At 40.7% G+C, this 16415-nt stretch overlaps 2 protein-coding genes across 3 annotated transcripts in view; one reads left to right on the plus strand and one right to left on the minus strand.

Annotated features, from left to right (window-relative positions):
- Nucleotides 1–8531: 8531 nt before the first annotated feature.
- Nucleotides 8532–9726, plus strand: c15h3orf80 (chromosome 15 C3orf80 homolog). Its single transcript, XM_026191814.2, has one exon. The coding sequence runs from the start codon at nucleotides 8940–8942 to the stop codon at nucleotides 9585–9587; it is 648 nt and encodes a 215-aa protein (XP_026047599.1). The 5' UTR covers nucleotides 8532–8939; the 3' UTR covers nucleotides 9588–9726.
- Nucleotides 9727–12948: 3222 nt separating this feature from the next.
- The window catches only part of ift80 (intraflagellar transport 80 homolog (Chlamydomonas)), a 52489-nt gene continuing 49022 nt past the window's right edge, over nucleotides 12949–16415 (minus strand). For both annotated transcript variants that reach the window (XM_080288928.1, XM_080288927.1), the window contains exons 17-20: nucleotides 16020–16109; nucleotides 15682–15854; nucleotides 15331–15454; nucleotides 12949–13547 (exon numbers count right to left, since the gene is read on the minus strand). In XM_080288928.1, coding sequence (XP_080145054.1) covers nucleotides 13437–13547; nucleotides 15331–15454; nucleotides 15682–15854; nucleotides 16020–16109 — 498 coding nt within the window. In that variant the 3' untranslated portion in view covers nucleotides 12949–13436. The remainder of the gene's footprint in view (nucleotides 13548–15330; nucleotides 15455–15681; nucleotides 15855–16019; nucleotides 16110–16415) is intronic.

The following is a 16415-nucleotide window of genomic DNA, read 5'->3' on the forward strand; positions in this document are numbered from 1 at the left end:
TCACCTCACCCACACAGTTTACACTCTTTGTCTTCCATCCCCCCCACCCAGCCCCCCTGAAATTGCTGTCAAATTTAAAAAAAAAAATGGTATGATAATGCAAGAGTTTCCTCTGCTGTCAGGAAATTATTTTTTGCCAAAATGTCCTTTTATTCATAGAATGTAACTAGCAAAATTTGAAATTTCTTATGTCTTTTATAGATCCTGAAATGATTTTCTGCTTTGTTTCAGGATCTAAAATTAGATAAATACATTCTCAGATGCACTACGCCACATGACATATTGTATCTTGTCATTATTTATCAAAAACTGACGCAAAATGCAGAAGCAGTGTGTGAAAAATGAACACACCCCAGTTTGTAGAACCACTTTTACCAGCAATAACTTAAAGTAATGTTCTTTTGTATGACTTTATCAGTGTCTCACATCGTTGTGGAGGAACTTTTGAACCACTCGAACCAACGCACCAGTGCATTGAGGTTTGTGTGCATCCATTTATGCACAGCTCCTGTAAGGTCTTGCCATAGTATTTAAATAGGTTTGAGGTCTGGACTGGCTGGGCCATTTCACTACCTTGATTCTATCTTTTTCAGACATTATGTTGTCCTTGAGTCAATGACTGGAGGGTCCTGTGGCTGCAAAAATAAGCCCAAATCCTAACCCCTCCACCACCATGCTTGACAGTGGGTATGAGGTGTTTGTGCTGATATGCTGTGTTTGTTTGTTTGTTTCCACATGCTTTGTCCCACACGCCATCAAACTGTTTAACTCCTCTCTGGAGGGGAGAGGGAGGGGAAACAGGTGGACAAAGGAGGGGGGAACAACTAAGCTGTAGTGCCTCTTGCAGAGGTTATCTTCTGACACCCTTTGAAACAAGCAATACTTCTTCAGTCTTTTTGTAGTAGTGTTGTCATTAACCGTAAAGTTTTAGTATGCTCATTCAATCATGTAGATCTCTGAGATGTAGCTCTTGGGTTGGCACTGGCAGTGGTCTGATCTTAGGGTAAATTTGCTGTGACACCAATCCTGGGAAGACTGCCTTGAATCTTTGACGCCATAAAATGGTGGACTTCAAGTAGTTTGTAAAGGGCCTTATAACCCTTGCCAGATTGAGAGGTAGCAACTGAATCAAGTGCATGTGATGAGCACCGCCTGGCTGCTACTTACTCTTATACAGGGAGTGCAGAATTATTAGGCAAGTTGTATTTTTGAGGAATAATTTTATTATTGAACAACAACCATGTTCTCAATGAACCCAAAAAACACATTAATATCAAAGCTGAATGTTTTTGGAAGTAGTTTTTAGTTTTAGCTATTTTAGGGGGATATCTGTGTGTGCAGGTGACTATTACTGTGCATAATTATTAGGCAACTTAACATAAAACAAATATATACCCATTTCAATTATTTATTTTTACCAGTGAAACCAATATAACATCTCCACATTCACAAATATACATTTCTGACATTCAAAAACAAAACAAAAACAAATCAGCGACCAATATAGCCACCTTTCTTTGCAAGGACACTCAAAAGCCTGCCATCCATGGATTCTGTCAGTGTTTTGATCTGTTCACCATCAACATTGCGTGCAGCAGCAACCACAGCCTCCCAGACACTGTTCAGAGAGGTGTACTGTTTTCCCTGCTTGTAAATCTCACATTTGATGATGGACCACAGGTTCTCAATGGGGTTCAGATCAGGTGAACAAGGTGGCCATGTCATTAGTTTTTCTTCTTTTATACCCTTTCTTGCCAGCCACGCTGTGGAGTACTTGGACGCGTGTGATGGAGCATTGTCCTGCATGAAAATCATGTTTTTCTTGAAAGATGCAGACTTCTTCCTGTACCACTGCTTGAAGAAGGTGTCTTCCAAAAACTGGCAGTAGGACTGGGAGTTGAGCTTGACTCCATCCTCAACCCGAAAAGGCCCCACAAGCTCATCTTTGATGATACCAGCCCAAACCAGTACTCCACCTCCACCTTGCTGGCGTCTGAGTCGGACTGGAGCTCTCTGCCCTTTACCAATCCAGCCACGGGCCCATCCATCTGGCCCATCAAGACTCACTCTCATTTCATCAGTCCATAAAACCTTAGAAAAACCAGTCTTGAGATATTTCTTGGCCCAGTCTTGACGTTTCAGCTTGTGTGTCTTGTTCAGTGGTGGTCGTCTTTCAGCCTTTCTTACCTTGGCCATGTCTCTGAGTATTGCACACCTTGTGCTTTTGGGCACTCCAGTGATGTTGCAGCTCTAAAACTGGTGGCAAGTGGCATCTTGGCAGCTGCACGCTTGACTTTTCTCAGTTCATGGGCAGTTATTTTGCGCCTTGGTTTTTCCACACGCTTCTTGCGACCCTGTTGACTATTTTGAATGAAACGCTTGATTGTTCGATGATCACGCTTCAGAAGCTTTGCACTTTCGAGACTGCTGCATCCCTCTGCAAGATATCTCACTATTTTTGACTTTTCTGAGCCTGTCAAGTCCTTCTTTTGACCCGTTTTGCCAAAGGAAAGGAAGTTGCCTAATAATTATGCACACCTGATATAGGGTGTTGATGTCATTAGACCACACCCCTTCTCATTACAGAGATGCACATCACCTAATATGCTTAATTGGTAGTAGGCTTTCGAGCCTATACAGCTTGGAGTAAGACAACATGCATGAAGAGGATGATGTGGACAAAATACTCATTTGCCTAATAATTCTGCAATCCCTGTAATTACGATAGAAGCAATAAGGGTGCACTTAGTTTTTCACAAACTGCTTCTGCATAATGACTTAGTTTTTGTTCTACAAATAATGACACTGTGTGATTCACTGGGCAGCCAAAAAAAAGTTAAACTCTAAGATTTCATCGGACAACCTTTAGCTTTGTTGGCAGGACACATTCACTGTGGTATTTCAATTAACTTATGCAATGTCACAATATTTATTTCCATCCAGAGTTTCATGAATTATTCACAAAGATCTCCTAGAAGTGACGACAGGAGAGTTGGACTGTTAAAGTCTTCTCAAACACATCCCAAAGATCCTCAGTGGGATAAAGGTTTCAGCTCTGTGGTGGCCAATCCATGTGCGAAAATGGTGCTCTCTGAACTATGAATCCTGGCATCCCATCCCATGTCCATACAATCAAGGAAGGAACAACTTGATCATTTTAGGTATATTCAGTTAGTCAGCTCATTTTTTTTGGCACTAAATATTGCTGAACCTAGACCTCAGACCTCCAATCCAATGAAAGGCTCTCACCTACAGTGTCCAGGCATGTGTCGTTTGTCCCAATATATGAAATCTCAGAGTTTAAAGTAAAGTTTTAAGTTCAAAGTAAAGTTACAGCTTACTATCCCCATATATACATATTAAAAATATACTTAATACTTTGACAGCATCACATTTACTCTTTATTCTGTGAATGCTTATTCCAGCATTTTGTTATATTTCTTATTTAATACTCACATCCAAATTGATATTTTCACATTTGAATGGTTATACTGAGAACTGCAGTTTCCTAACATTCCCAGCATATTCGAATGCTGAAATTAATTTAATTTCAATTTAGTTCTCTTCTCTTTTATTCAAACAACAGTTGCCTCAAGGTGCTTTATATTATAAGGTAAAGGCCCTGCAATAATACAGAGAAATGACCCCCTTTGAGCAAGCACTTGGTGACAGTGGGAAGGAAAAACTCCCACTTAACGGAAAGAAACCTTGAGGAGAACCAGGCTCAGGAAGAGGCAGCCATCTGCCATTGGCTGGGGTCGGGGGGGAGGAAGATAGAACAAAAACACACTGAGAGCTTTCAAATAAACACTTAATGAGTTTGAGAAATGGCCTCAATAACCAGGAAGTTCAGTCCATAGTGTCTGGTTTCTTGCTGTTTATTGTTTGTGAAAGACATGGGAATCATGGAAATCTCTGAAGGCTTTGCATGTTGCATGTTTTCTAAGAAGAAAAGTATCTGTCCTTGATGCTGTTTGGATTTGATGCCTACGCATACTAAGTATTTGGGAATCTTCGCTTGTCCCTCCGTCACCAGAGGAGAATGATTTAAATTGCTGTACATTTTCACATTTCCTGTTTCTGGACATCTGTAAAACTGCATGCTGGGAAGTAGAATGGAAGAATGGAGGTCATAATTTAGGCAAAGGGGGGGGGGGGGGGGGGGGAGAGAGAAGTTAGTGTCTGCATGGCCTCTGGGGAGCTTGGTTACAAGTTTTTAGGTGACCCTTCTTCTGTTCTCCTGTCGCTTTAGTTTACACCCTCCCATTGCTTACACAGTCTATGTACTTATTGCTCTATACTAAGCCCGTCAGCGTTTTGTATAATGTGTGTTGTGTCATGGCCTCTTTCTCTTTTTATCTATCCCGCTTTCCCTCCATGCTGTTAATGCCTTATTTTGAGAGTTCCCTCAGGGAACGCTGTGTTTTCAGGGGCAAGAGAAGAAGGAATCCTGGGATATAATGTGGGCGTTTGGTAAAAGTGCTGAAAGCCATAGTCACCTTCTGAGACACAGACCACCTCCTCCTTTTAGTGTGTCTCAGCGCAGGGGTGTGGAGGCAGGGGGTCAAAAATCCTCTGACCTCCACGCCCACTCAGAACATGTGGGAATGGTAAAATTATCCTATATTTAACCCCCAGGTGTCTGCCTTGTGTGTGTATGTGAGTAACAGTAACTGAGTCATCTGCAGCTGGGTGGTACATGGGTTATCTTATAGGGCGGAAAAAAAGTGGGTGGGTTTGGAAAAGCTGTGCTCCCCCTTAATACACCACAGTCACCTCCCTGGGATAAGAACTTTCTCAGTTAAATATGTCTGAGGTTGAATGTGTGTACATTAGATATATGTGAAATCCAATCAAACATTAAATGTGTGGTTACAGAAAGCCACCGAGAATTAAATGGCAATCTCCCACCCTCTCAGCTAGATAATCATACAAAACTTAATGCAAGAGAAGAACAAAAAAGTCACCTTCAAAGAATAAAAAAAACATTTTTCTTCTTTGTAGAGTGAAAGTAACACATAATTAATACTTTTTTTGTTTTACACAGAGAATATTTGTGCTTATGTGGCTGTGGAGAGGGCATTTGCACATAAAATATTTAAATTTTCAAAGAAGGCAACAATGCTGAGTCAAATAAATTAATGCTATTACCCATCAAAAGGGCAGCTTTATATGGTTATTCACTATAAAGTGAAAAAAAAAGCTTGGCTCAGCACAAACCTTCCAAACATCTGACTTACTAAGAGCACTAAGTAATTCCCATTAGACAGAGAAGGGATTTTACCCCTCTGTCTTCTGGTGAGGATTTCTTTAAGTCTTCGTTCTCAGAGGAAGTCTGGATTCTGATTCATCTCCCTGCCAAAAACTACACAAAGCTGGGAGAGCAAGCCACATTAAGGTGCTCGTTAAGGCACACACTTTCCCTCAAGTATATTTGTTACCACATGCTTGTTCAAAGGCGCAAAGTTTACACTATGGTGTATTTCAAATGAAGTCTGTCCCGTGACCTGTGCCACGTCATCTCTTCTCGCCTCCATTTTTCGTGTCTCTGTCTACCACATTGTCCAGTTATGCAAAAAAAAAGAAGAGAAAAAAATGAAAAAGAATGAAACCATACAAAGACACCCACACAAACAAACTCAAACATAAATACAGTTGCCCCATACTCTCAACATGCACAGTCCGTACACTTTAAGACCTCCGAGCCAGCAGAGCGATAAGATTAGAGGAAGTATGTGGGTGTGAAATAGCTGCGGTGTGGGACTTTCTGGATTCACACAATCTTCACTGACTGCAGGCCCTGCTTTTTATTAGAGTTCAAGCTGATGGGAATACACAGCACTGATGACACCCACACTCATATCCTGCACAGATACCGAATTCATACACTAATATGTTAAACAAGCTAAAACTTATGCATCAATCCTCCCCTGTCTGCAAAGCCAGACGCAGCTATTCTTAGGTATGATCACACAGAAAGAAATCCTTTATATAATGTATATTTGTGGACCTGAAACACTGCTATCATTCAAAGGAAAAAAATCTCATTGTTTCCATAAATGCTGCAGAAAAGAAGCTACGGAGGCTGAAGTTGATCTCAGGGCAGTAACCCTGAGGTTGTGACTTCTGCTCTGGAGCAAATAAAGTGAAACCCAGAACCATCAGTGGGTCCATTAACAAAGCCAGAGGCCGGACAAGGCTTTCTTTGTTTCATAATTAATGCAAACATGATAAGCATGACATTGACTGTTGGGCGGGCCGTACATCAGAGTCCTCGACACATGAAAATGAACGTTGCCATTCATCATTAAACACGGCTAATGGACCCCACAAGACTGAATTATTAAGCACAACACAAGAGACCTTTGTGCCAGATTAATGGAAGCACACAGGACGGCGTATTTATTACAGTGATATAGAATAGTGAAAGTGTTATCACAGCGATTGTTGGCCATACAGGAGGCTGAGACTTTGTGCAAGTTAACGCAACAGGAACACAGTCGCCTTTGTGCTGCTGGTGTTAACAGATTTGCTGCATATAAAATATCCATTGTTGCATTCTGAATTTGTCTTCAAGGATCAGGGTTTCTACTTGTGTACATCAAATATTCCAAACTATAAATATACTATGTGTTACAAAGAGGGGGGTGAATGTTATTTTCATGTTTCCTGTGGGATGTAGTTGGTCTCCAATTGGTTTGATGTGTTTGCTGGAAACTGCTAGAAAAGGCAAGGGGGGCAAGGCAATCGTGCAGATGAACAGTGAAAATAAATAAATAATTCATTTTACACTTTGATTTTTCTTCAGGATAAAAAGATTTATTTACATTCTTATCTATATAGTTGCTCAAATTGGCTTGATTTGAGTCAGTTAAAAGCCAAATATCCACAGTTTTTCCTCCATACTGTACAGGTTGCAGCATTTTTCTGCCTTCCAGACACTGCACAGAGTGAAAGCTGTGATCAAAAATAGCAGTTGTTCTCTGTGCTTGTCAATAAGAGCCCTCCTGAGAAGCAGACTTGCTGGAAAAACGAAACAGGGGAGAACTGAGAAGGGTTTCTGAACTCTCAGAGCCATGGTCCACAGGCTATTGATTGTTTATTTGGTTGGAAAGTTGCCCTGTGATCACATTTCCCTAATTGAGGTAGATTACAGAAAGAAATACGATGCTGCATAAATTAGGTTGCATGGTGCTCTTCTTCTACTGAATTTCATGTCATAATGGTCCAGTAATTGGATTTGGTGTATTGTGCATTAGGCCTTGTTTAGGAAAGAGACGAATACAGACTGACTATCAGTAACAAACAGTAACATGAAGACAGGGTGAAATGTTCCTGTAATTTAAAAGGATTCACCACAATTTAAACAATGTAGACTTTGCAAAAGACTCTAAAGTCCTTATATTTATCAGTACAACCCTGTCTTTTAAAATAGAATCAGAGGCTGTAGTCTTCCCTGTAATGTCTTAATATCATAAATGCTATTCACCGCAGAAAGAGAGAGAAAAAGAAAAGGACAACAGGCCTTTGAAAAATGATGCTGGTCGATCTATACAACCACGGCGGAAAATTATTCAAGTCGCTAATTCATTGCAAGACAACAAATTAAGCAGAGTGGTTTAATTAATCAGTTAATATTCAGGACTTGAGGAGCAGCTTAGTGAGCCCGCTGTTCTTGGATGTTATCCAAAGGGACATCTTTAGCATAAATTAACACACGGGGCACAGAGACTATCGTTTAAAGCAAGGAATTAGTTTTATGGTTATGTTCTTCAATGCTGCAGACACATGGTTCTCTAGGGTGATACTGAACTAATGGGAATCCAGACACTCATCTAATGGGGGCCATTACAATCCACATTGCATTTTTAATGAGACGGTTGGAGCTGTTGGCGCCTTGTGTCAGGGACATTCACCAGTGCTGGTTTTTACCTGGTTCAGAATTCAGTGATGGGACAGTTTTAAAGTCTTTCGGGTGCAATGGATCATAAAGTGGCATCTGGGGACGTGTCAGTCTCAGATATTACAGCTGTTTACCTCTCTACATTATAAAAGGTTTCTATTAATTTATACTAGCCTAAAGAGTTCAGAAACATATGATGATCTTGGGACAATATGGGAAACATTAGCTCCACCTTAACCAAAGCCAACACTGATATCCTACTCATCCACAAATACTTCATAGTATCTTCTATCATTCATATTACTGTTAAGTGAATTTGTACATAATCTGCACTATCCTACATTTCCAATGCAGGATGTTTACTTGCAGTTAATTAATTCTGTATTGCAGTATTGCTGCTGTTCCTTGGCTTAAGGACCTCTGCTCTCAATCTATCACTATAGAACAAAGACTTGTTTAAATTTTACAAGGTACTAAGGCACAATATCTTCACTCCTTCCTCTTGTCACCCCTCCTCCTACATCTACAGCATTCTTTATTGGATCTTTAAAGTATAAATCATGATGCTCTGCAGCAAACATTGCACGTAGTGATCAGAGAGGGGGGCTGCTGATGTCTGAAAACTGGTGAGATTGCATGTGTCTTTGTGCAGGAGACTTCAGGTTAAGGCAGAATATGTAACCAGGAGCACAGGCTGGCTATCTGCGGGTTTCACTGGTGTAAGGACATGCTAGGACCCAATAAAGATATCTTCACCTAATAATGATGTAAGATTATTCATGAATCTCATCCCTGCTGCCTTCAGACACTGAGGTGGCTCCACTCCGATCGCCCATACTAAAGCAGACAGGTCGTCCTCAGCAGGGGGAGGGGGGGCACCTGCTGTCCCGCTCCTCGCTGCAGAAGCTGTGACAGCACATATTTCGCGAACAGCTGGAAGGAAAGGCAGTCCTGCAACACCTGAGCGGGCTTAACGATACGACGTCGTGCGTACTGGAGACGCGCCGATAGCTGCTCCATCCTGGGGGATCCCGAAATGATGCCCCGTGTGCCGGGCGGCGGCCGGACAGCATACACTGGCACATTTCTGTCGGCATGCCTGATCTCTGCATGTCAAGCCGCCCAGAGCTGTGGGGAGGTCCAGTGCGGCGTCAACCAGCACTGCTGTCCGCCCACCGTCACAGGGAACACCAGTGCCAGCTCGAAGGTGAGCTGCTGCCAGCTCTCCATCCACGCATTTTTCGACAACGTCGGCTGGTTCACGCGGAAGCTGTCCGGCATCCTGATCCTGTTGCTGCTCTTTGCCATGGGCTACTTCATCCAGCGGATCATCTGCCCTCGGCCCCGGCGGCACCCGCACCACGACCGCGGCGAGGAGCCGTCCCTCTTTCACGGACACACATCAGCGTCCCAGGATTCCCTGCTGGAGCGGTACCCCGAATACAACCTCGGGGGCTTTGCCTCTCCAAACCTGCCGGCCTATGACGAAGTTAAGTATTTGCCCACCTATGAGGAAAGCATGCAAGACATGCACAGAGACCGGTCCGGTGAGAACTTGTTGTCCGAAAACGAGAGTGGCGGCCAGGGCAGAGGGAGAGCAACAGGACCGAGATCCGGAGACCAGAGGCTGGCTGCCCTGGAGGTCTCAGGACCTCAGAGCCCAAGGACATCCAACTCTGTTTGACGGAGACTGGGCAAGACTACAGAAACATTGTTATTCTTATTTTAATATAGTCAGGGTAAAAAAAAATCTTGCAGAGATACAACGAACAAGTGCAATTATACTCCTGAATGTAAAGAATAAAAGAGAAGGCTGAGAAAAATGCAGGACTACGTGTTTTCTGAGATAACAGGAACCTGCTTTCCTTTTGTATGCAAATGACCGCTTGGGTTATGAAAAGCAGATTATAAAGTAAGCGGAGGAGGCTGAAATTGAGGCGCTTTGTGTTGGGAATAGCTAAATTGGCTCCAGTACAATCGCATTAAGCTTTTTTCAAACTTCAGCACCTCAATTTAACGGCAGCATGAAACAGATTTCCTGTCAAACTGAGGTCCTCTCTTAGTGCTTAATATACTGCCGAACCTGAAAAATTCTCATACTATTTTGTAGAGCCTTTTCTTTATTAAATTTGCATCCAAAAAAAGAAAATAGTTTTTTCAGTCCCCTTAGACATGGACTGAAAGAGAGAAAGGATTAGGGAAATATCTGTTATAATTCTTTCTGAGACACTTTTTTTTAAACCAGCCAGCCCTGGAGTCTAGCTTATCAGCATGAAGGCAGCAATCTACCCCCACATACACACTTCACTGGGAGCTGATAGATGAGCATTATATAAATGACCTGCTCAATGCTTGACATCTCTCCTGTGAGTGAAGCCTTACTGCCCCAGGTCCCAGCTTATGAACTCAAGAAGAAGAAAAATATGAATGAGATTACAGCTTCCAGACTGATAAGAGCTAAAGTTGCACTTTTATGAAGGCATGTCAGAGAAGATAGCTGCTGTCCCAAGGAGCAAAACAGAAAAATACTAGCTCACACGCGGCATTGAAGAAAATGTTCTTTCTTTGTTAAAGCAGAAGGATTTGAAGATGCCAGATGAGAATACATTCAAGTCTGCTTTTGCAGATGCTAACTGTCCTAAAGAAACAAGAAGTTACCCTTTAGCTCATCTGAAAACTAAGAAGATTTTGAGAAAACATGCTTTCTGTGAATTAATGCCATAATACTGAAAAGGCAATTTTGTTCATTTAGTATTTCTTTACCTTGTGATTGACTGGGTGTCTGGTAAATAGTCACACTCTCCATATCGTATTGTCTTATCTTTAGGGCCAGGCCAAAAATTCTAATGAGAATCTGCATTACTGCTGGATGTAAGCCAGCCAAACGTCTTTTGTTGTACGAACAGTATTGGATCATTTTGAATTCACAATAATGGAAGGTTCTGAAAGATCTGCATTTTTTTACATATGAACTGAAAGAAAAAACACTTTTCAATTTATTTGCCCGTCAACTTCAAGATGGACGAATGTTTTCAGTTTGTTGTGCAGAAATGAAAAGGAGGTGTTTGCATATAAACAGTGCACCAAATTAAATCCCATTAAAGATACAAGAGCAGGTGTAAAGCAGATAATAACCATCAGCTTATCAAATCAACTAAACTGATTTATCCCAGAAGCTCCAAAGTGCTCATCTTTCATCATTCCGAACAATGCAGAACCGTATCTGTAAAGCTAGCCTTTACAATTAGAGACCCTGAGTTGATCCCAACTCTAAAAGTCTGAGTGTGATTGTGGTGGCTTTTGTAAACCAATATCGCCTGACCATAATGGCAGAGCCAGTAGTGATCACTGATGGCTTTCTTTTCCTGAGGGACATTTGTGGGCGGCTGGAGTTTGGACTTAAAAGCATTAAATCCAGACTAAAACAACCACTGATGGGTAGATGAGGTAAAGGATCTGAGACCCTGAGCGGCATGAGGCCATGTTTGAGGGCTAATGAACCCATGAGAAGTGTGATTGTTGCGTTTCATTTTCTCCTTCCTAGTCAGTGTAGTTCACTATATACTGACTTCCATTTGTAAACATCAACAGTAAAGCTGTATGTCTTCTCTCAGGGGAGAGGATAGTTATATACGCTCATGGGAGATGCAAATCTATAAAAACACAGGGATAAATACAGTATTGGTACACTCAGTGGGTTTTGAATCAGAGCCCATAATTCAGTTATCGTATAGCTCTCTGGTATAAAGAACAGACAAACTTCAAAATGTCAAATCAATGAGCATTATCCTTCTCTATCCTCCTCATAAATTCTGCATTACATCCGGGAAGTGTATTTTTGGGAGAGCTTGGCTATCAATTTAATATATGAGAACCAGCCAGTCTTTGAATATAGATATACACTTCTATGGTTTAATAAAAGAAGAGCATCTGTTTGGCACTGTGTGCTGTGTAGCTTCAAAAATATGAAATATTTACACTGGCCATTTCATTGTAAGATATTTGCCACTGGGACTCAAAACTATAGAAAGTCTAATCTAAATGTGACTTTTATATTCTTAACATTAAGATATGGCTGAAGGTAGAGGCGTGGAATTGAGTGAATCAGGTATATCACGCAATGCATGGTTTAAGAGAAAGCATGAACTGATTTCACATGTTGCTGTTTGTTGTGTGTGGCCACTCCCAGTAATGGATGTGAAACGTGGTCATCCAGTTCCACCATTTAGCTGTTTTCTCACATCTATATGGTTTGAGGTGAAGGAGTTGTTTGGATAAAGCGTGCTTGACGCCAAGCACATGATGCTCACTTGCTTTGTGTTAAATTACAGGAAAATCGTCACTACTCTTGTATTATGTGGAATTTGAACACGGAAGATGTTCAGTGAACCCAACTAGCTTTAACCTCAATGACTAATTAATGATTTATTTTGTCTGCTCTTAAAAATACATTAGTTCAGATAGATAGTTGGTGGAAAGACAGAAATAAAAAAAGGCTTTTAGAAGTGAAGTGACCAAAACTACAGGAAAACTGCTAAGAAAAAAAAATAAGCAGCAAGAGATACCCAACCCAAGAGAGAGATTTTCCTACTGTTTTCTGTGATGTGTGTCTGTTGCCACTCACTGTTTCATCTTGTTCACTTTCTACCATATCCATCTGCATCTTCATGACATAGTATAGGAGTCCTTTCTGAAGAGCCCTGAGAAAGATGTTCATCCTCCTGGACCACTAGTGGAGATGAATAGGCTATTACCCTCTGCTGATGTAGTGGCCCTCTGCCAACCAGGGGGTGGAGCTCCGTGGCAAGCGGTCTGTTTCATACCTCAGCAGCGGAGGAAACACAAGAACAATTTAAAAAGAGAAGCCCTGCATTATTTTAAGACTGTGAAAACACGCATGCACACAGAAATACCTTCAGGGTGCATGTGCAAAGCTTAAAATAAATCTCAGACCTCAAAGACAGTCCCTGATCCTTGTATAAAACCAGTAAAGTGTCACGACACAAAGGGGAAAACAAAGAAACAGGACATTTTGGATCAATACATACAGTATGGTTCACATGCTTTATTAATGGACATTCTCGCATTTCCACAAGGCAACACTATAAATGTGTAAACTATAAAAATATATTTTAATGTAAAAAAACAAACTGAAACATGACAAAAATAACACTTATACAAATTTACAGATGAACGCGTATACCTATTTAACTGTTAATGAAAACAGATTAACTTTAAACTTGATTCACTCAAAATCAGTCACTACAACAGGAAGGCCACAGGTCTGTTGGTCAGAAATACAGACAGCCTTAAAAAACTGTTATCAGCCACCCACAGTAACAGTAACATAAGCGATTTTGTTTAAAGCTTTATATGTAACTTGACAAGACTATGTGTGTAGTGTAAGTCAGGCATCACAGACATCACAAAATCTCAAAATTGTTCAGTTTTGGTTTTTACATGAAGGTAATCGTACTTGCTGTACTTATTGTGGACATGACCCTCTTAAAAAAATAAAAAACATTTTTAGAAATCAACGGCGTGAGGCCACGCTGCTCCTCACAGAGGTGTTAGCAGCTCGCTCTCTCTCTTTAGACAACTCCATCTCTATCTTTGCTTGGATTTTTTCCCAGTCCACTTCAACCTGGAAGACACAGTAAGATGAGATGAAATGAGAAAGTAAGAAACACTATTTTAACTGATAAACAGTTCCGGGAAGCATTTGGTAATGGGAGTTATCCCCCATTAAAAGAGAAGGAAAACAAGTTATAGTAAGCGTCTTAAAACACTGGCTTTCAAATGTTAGCCTCGGATACGCTAAGAAAGACGCTGCTAGATCGTCTGTAAATCCCTCCAAACTGTAAGGCTGGCTGAGCTCGGGTAGTAGAAAGCAACTTGTAATGCATTAGAGTAGGTTCTTTCTGTTTAAGAGTAATTAGTGTAAGTACTGCAAACACTTTTAAAATTAGAAATGTTTACTGAACAATTTACAGGAGTTGGGAAGGTCGTGTAGGATGATAATGGTGCTTTTTAACCTCCAGTGGTGATCACATGGGTTGAAGTCACATGCACACATTTTTCCTTGCAGTCTGGCTGAAATCCTACCTACTGCTGAGTTTTTCGGGGTCAGCTGTTTACATGGGATATGATTTAGTACGGTCTGGTTATTGTATGCGCCAACACTATAAACTGGAAGAGTTTTAGATGTGTAAAAAAACCCCAAAACAACTCTCTTATCTCTTTGGCACATGTTTGATCATCCTATTAAAGATGGATATTTACCATCTGTACAGTCCAGTAGTTTCCATTATTGTGTCGCTCTCAATTTTTTAAGAGTTGGATTAAAAACAAACTGTCCACAGAAGATCAGTTCATCTTGGAAGCTAGCATTTTTGGGAAGAGTAGACACTGTTAGGTCCATAATTTCTTGGAAAAGGACACTATTTTTATAGTTTTGCCTCACTATACTACCACAGTGGATTTTAAATAAAACTATATGTAATTGAAGTTCAGACTTTCAGCTTTAATTCAAGGGGTTAACAAATAAGTTTGGTGTTAACAGTTTATTCATCAGTTTATTATAAATTACAGCCATTTTTACAGATGGTCCCCATTTTTTAGAGGCTCAAAATTAACTGATCAGACTAACATGATTTTACATATTATGTTATTTTAAGCATTTTTAATACTTGCATGAAGAGTCTTGAGAGAGGGACTGAACTTTGATTCAGCTTCAGATGTTATGCCTGCCTCATTTGTAATGAAATATCAGGGAAACAGGCCTCGTCTAACTGTTCGTCTGTCTAAATTAACTCTGAGCCTCTGACAATGGGGCCAAACTCCACTGTGGTTGTGAACAGAGGCAAAACAAAAACTGTACATATATATACCTAAACATTTTTGGCATGACGGCAAGTGTAGAAAGAACAAAGTCAAACGGTAATCAGAATGGATTTTTCTTTCCTTTAACCAGTTTACAAGAAGGTTTTAACCATCTCAACCATCTTTTAAAATCAACAGAGTCTCTGTGATTCTTTTTGTTATATGGAACTTTTTTTATTGTATTTGTACTTTGAGACTATAATTATAATATTAGGCATTGTTGCAGTGATAAGCACTCCAGTAACACTACTGCAAGCAATATTTGGGATTAAATAGGTCAGGTGCAACTAGAGATTTGCCTCCTTTTGCAGTTTAATGCTGTAGGCTTTTCTGATTGGATGGTAAACAGAAATGCTAAGGTAACATAGTTTTTCCCTAAACCAACTTTTTTTAAGGCCACTTAGAGTGTATTAGCAGAGCAAACAAAGTTGATAACCCATGGGAAATAATTAGAAATAGACACCATCCACAGCTAAAAATGTTTCCAGTGTGTTGCTGACCAAGTCAGTTTATACAGTGCAGCAAGACAGGCCACCATAACGTACCCCTTCAGAGTACTGCAGGAATCTCTTATTGGTCTCCTTCCTGCCAAATTTCTGTAGGAACTTCTCCCTATAGGCCAGCACAGTGTCCACATGGGTCTTGTGTTTAACTGCCAGCTCCAATGCCCTGGACACAAGATGACATGATGCAGACAGACATGCATCCTCTGTGAACAAATATGCTTCACCTTAACTCTTTAAAACCTAAGTTTAGACTACCTCCATAAAACAAAATCCTTACACAGCCAAAAATACAAAAAATACATACATGAATAAAAATCTCCCAAAACTGCTTATACTGTCTCTTTACTAGCTGTACATTTCCAACATGAACACATATATACAGAATTATACCTTTCCCAGTTATAAAGGTCAATGTTGACTTGTATGGCCTGGTAGATGAGACCAGCTTGTAAGAAAGCAGCCTCAGCTTCCTGGACCTGACCACTGAACAGCAGCATGTGGGCCAACGATGACTCCTTAGATGGCTGCTCCCTTAGAAAGTTGATGTATTGAACTCTAGGTAACTGAAAGAGGTGAAGCAGCAGATATGCAAAGAGAGAAGCTAGAAATACAGTATCTCTTTTCACTGACAGATTCACTGAAGTTTCACTGAATTTTCTTTTTTATGGTTTTCTGGTGGTTTACAACACTTGTGTTTAGCTGAACTAGCCAATAAGCAGTGCTCTTACCTCTCCAATGGCAGCATAAGCCATCTCTGCAGTAGTCAGCTCTCTGTTTGCCATTGCCATGCCAGCGAGACATGCCCACAAAGATTGGTCCTAGGGATAAAGGGAACAACAGCAGAGAGCATCTTTTAATGAAACCATTTTTTTTCTTTAATTAATATCGACCTATGGCATAAAAAAGGCACCTAACTCAAGGGAGGAAACGGTGTGGTGTTTACACCCTTTGCTATCAGCAGCCTGTAATAATAACACATAATTTGTTCCGTTTTCTGTTGCTGAATCTATGAAAAATGCCAAAGATAACACAATTTGGCAAACATAAAATAGTATAATTGCACCACCAAAGTGAATCCCAAAGAGCTATTAGCCAAAAACTTGGCATCTCTGCAGAGTGTGCTT

The sequence above is a fragment of the Astatotilapia calliptera genome, chromosome 14, assembly GCF_964374335.1.
Source record: "Astatotilapia calliptera chromosome 14, fAstCal68.1, whole genome shotgun sequence".
NCBI lineage: Eukaryota > Metazoa > Chordata > Actinopteri > Cichliformes > Cichlidae > Astatotilapia > Astatotilapia calliptera.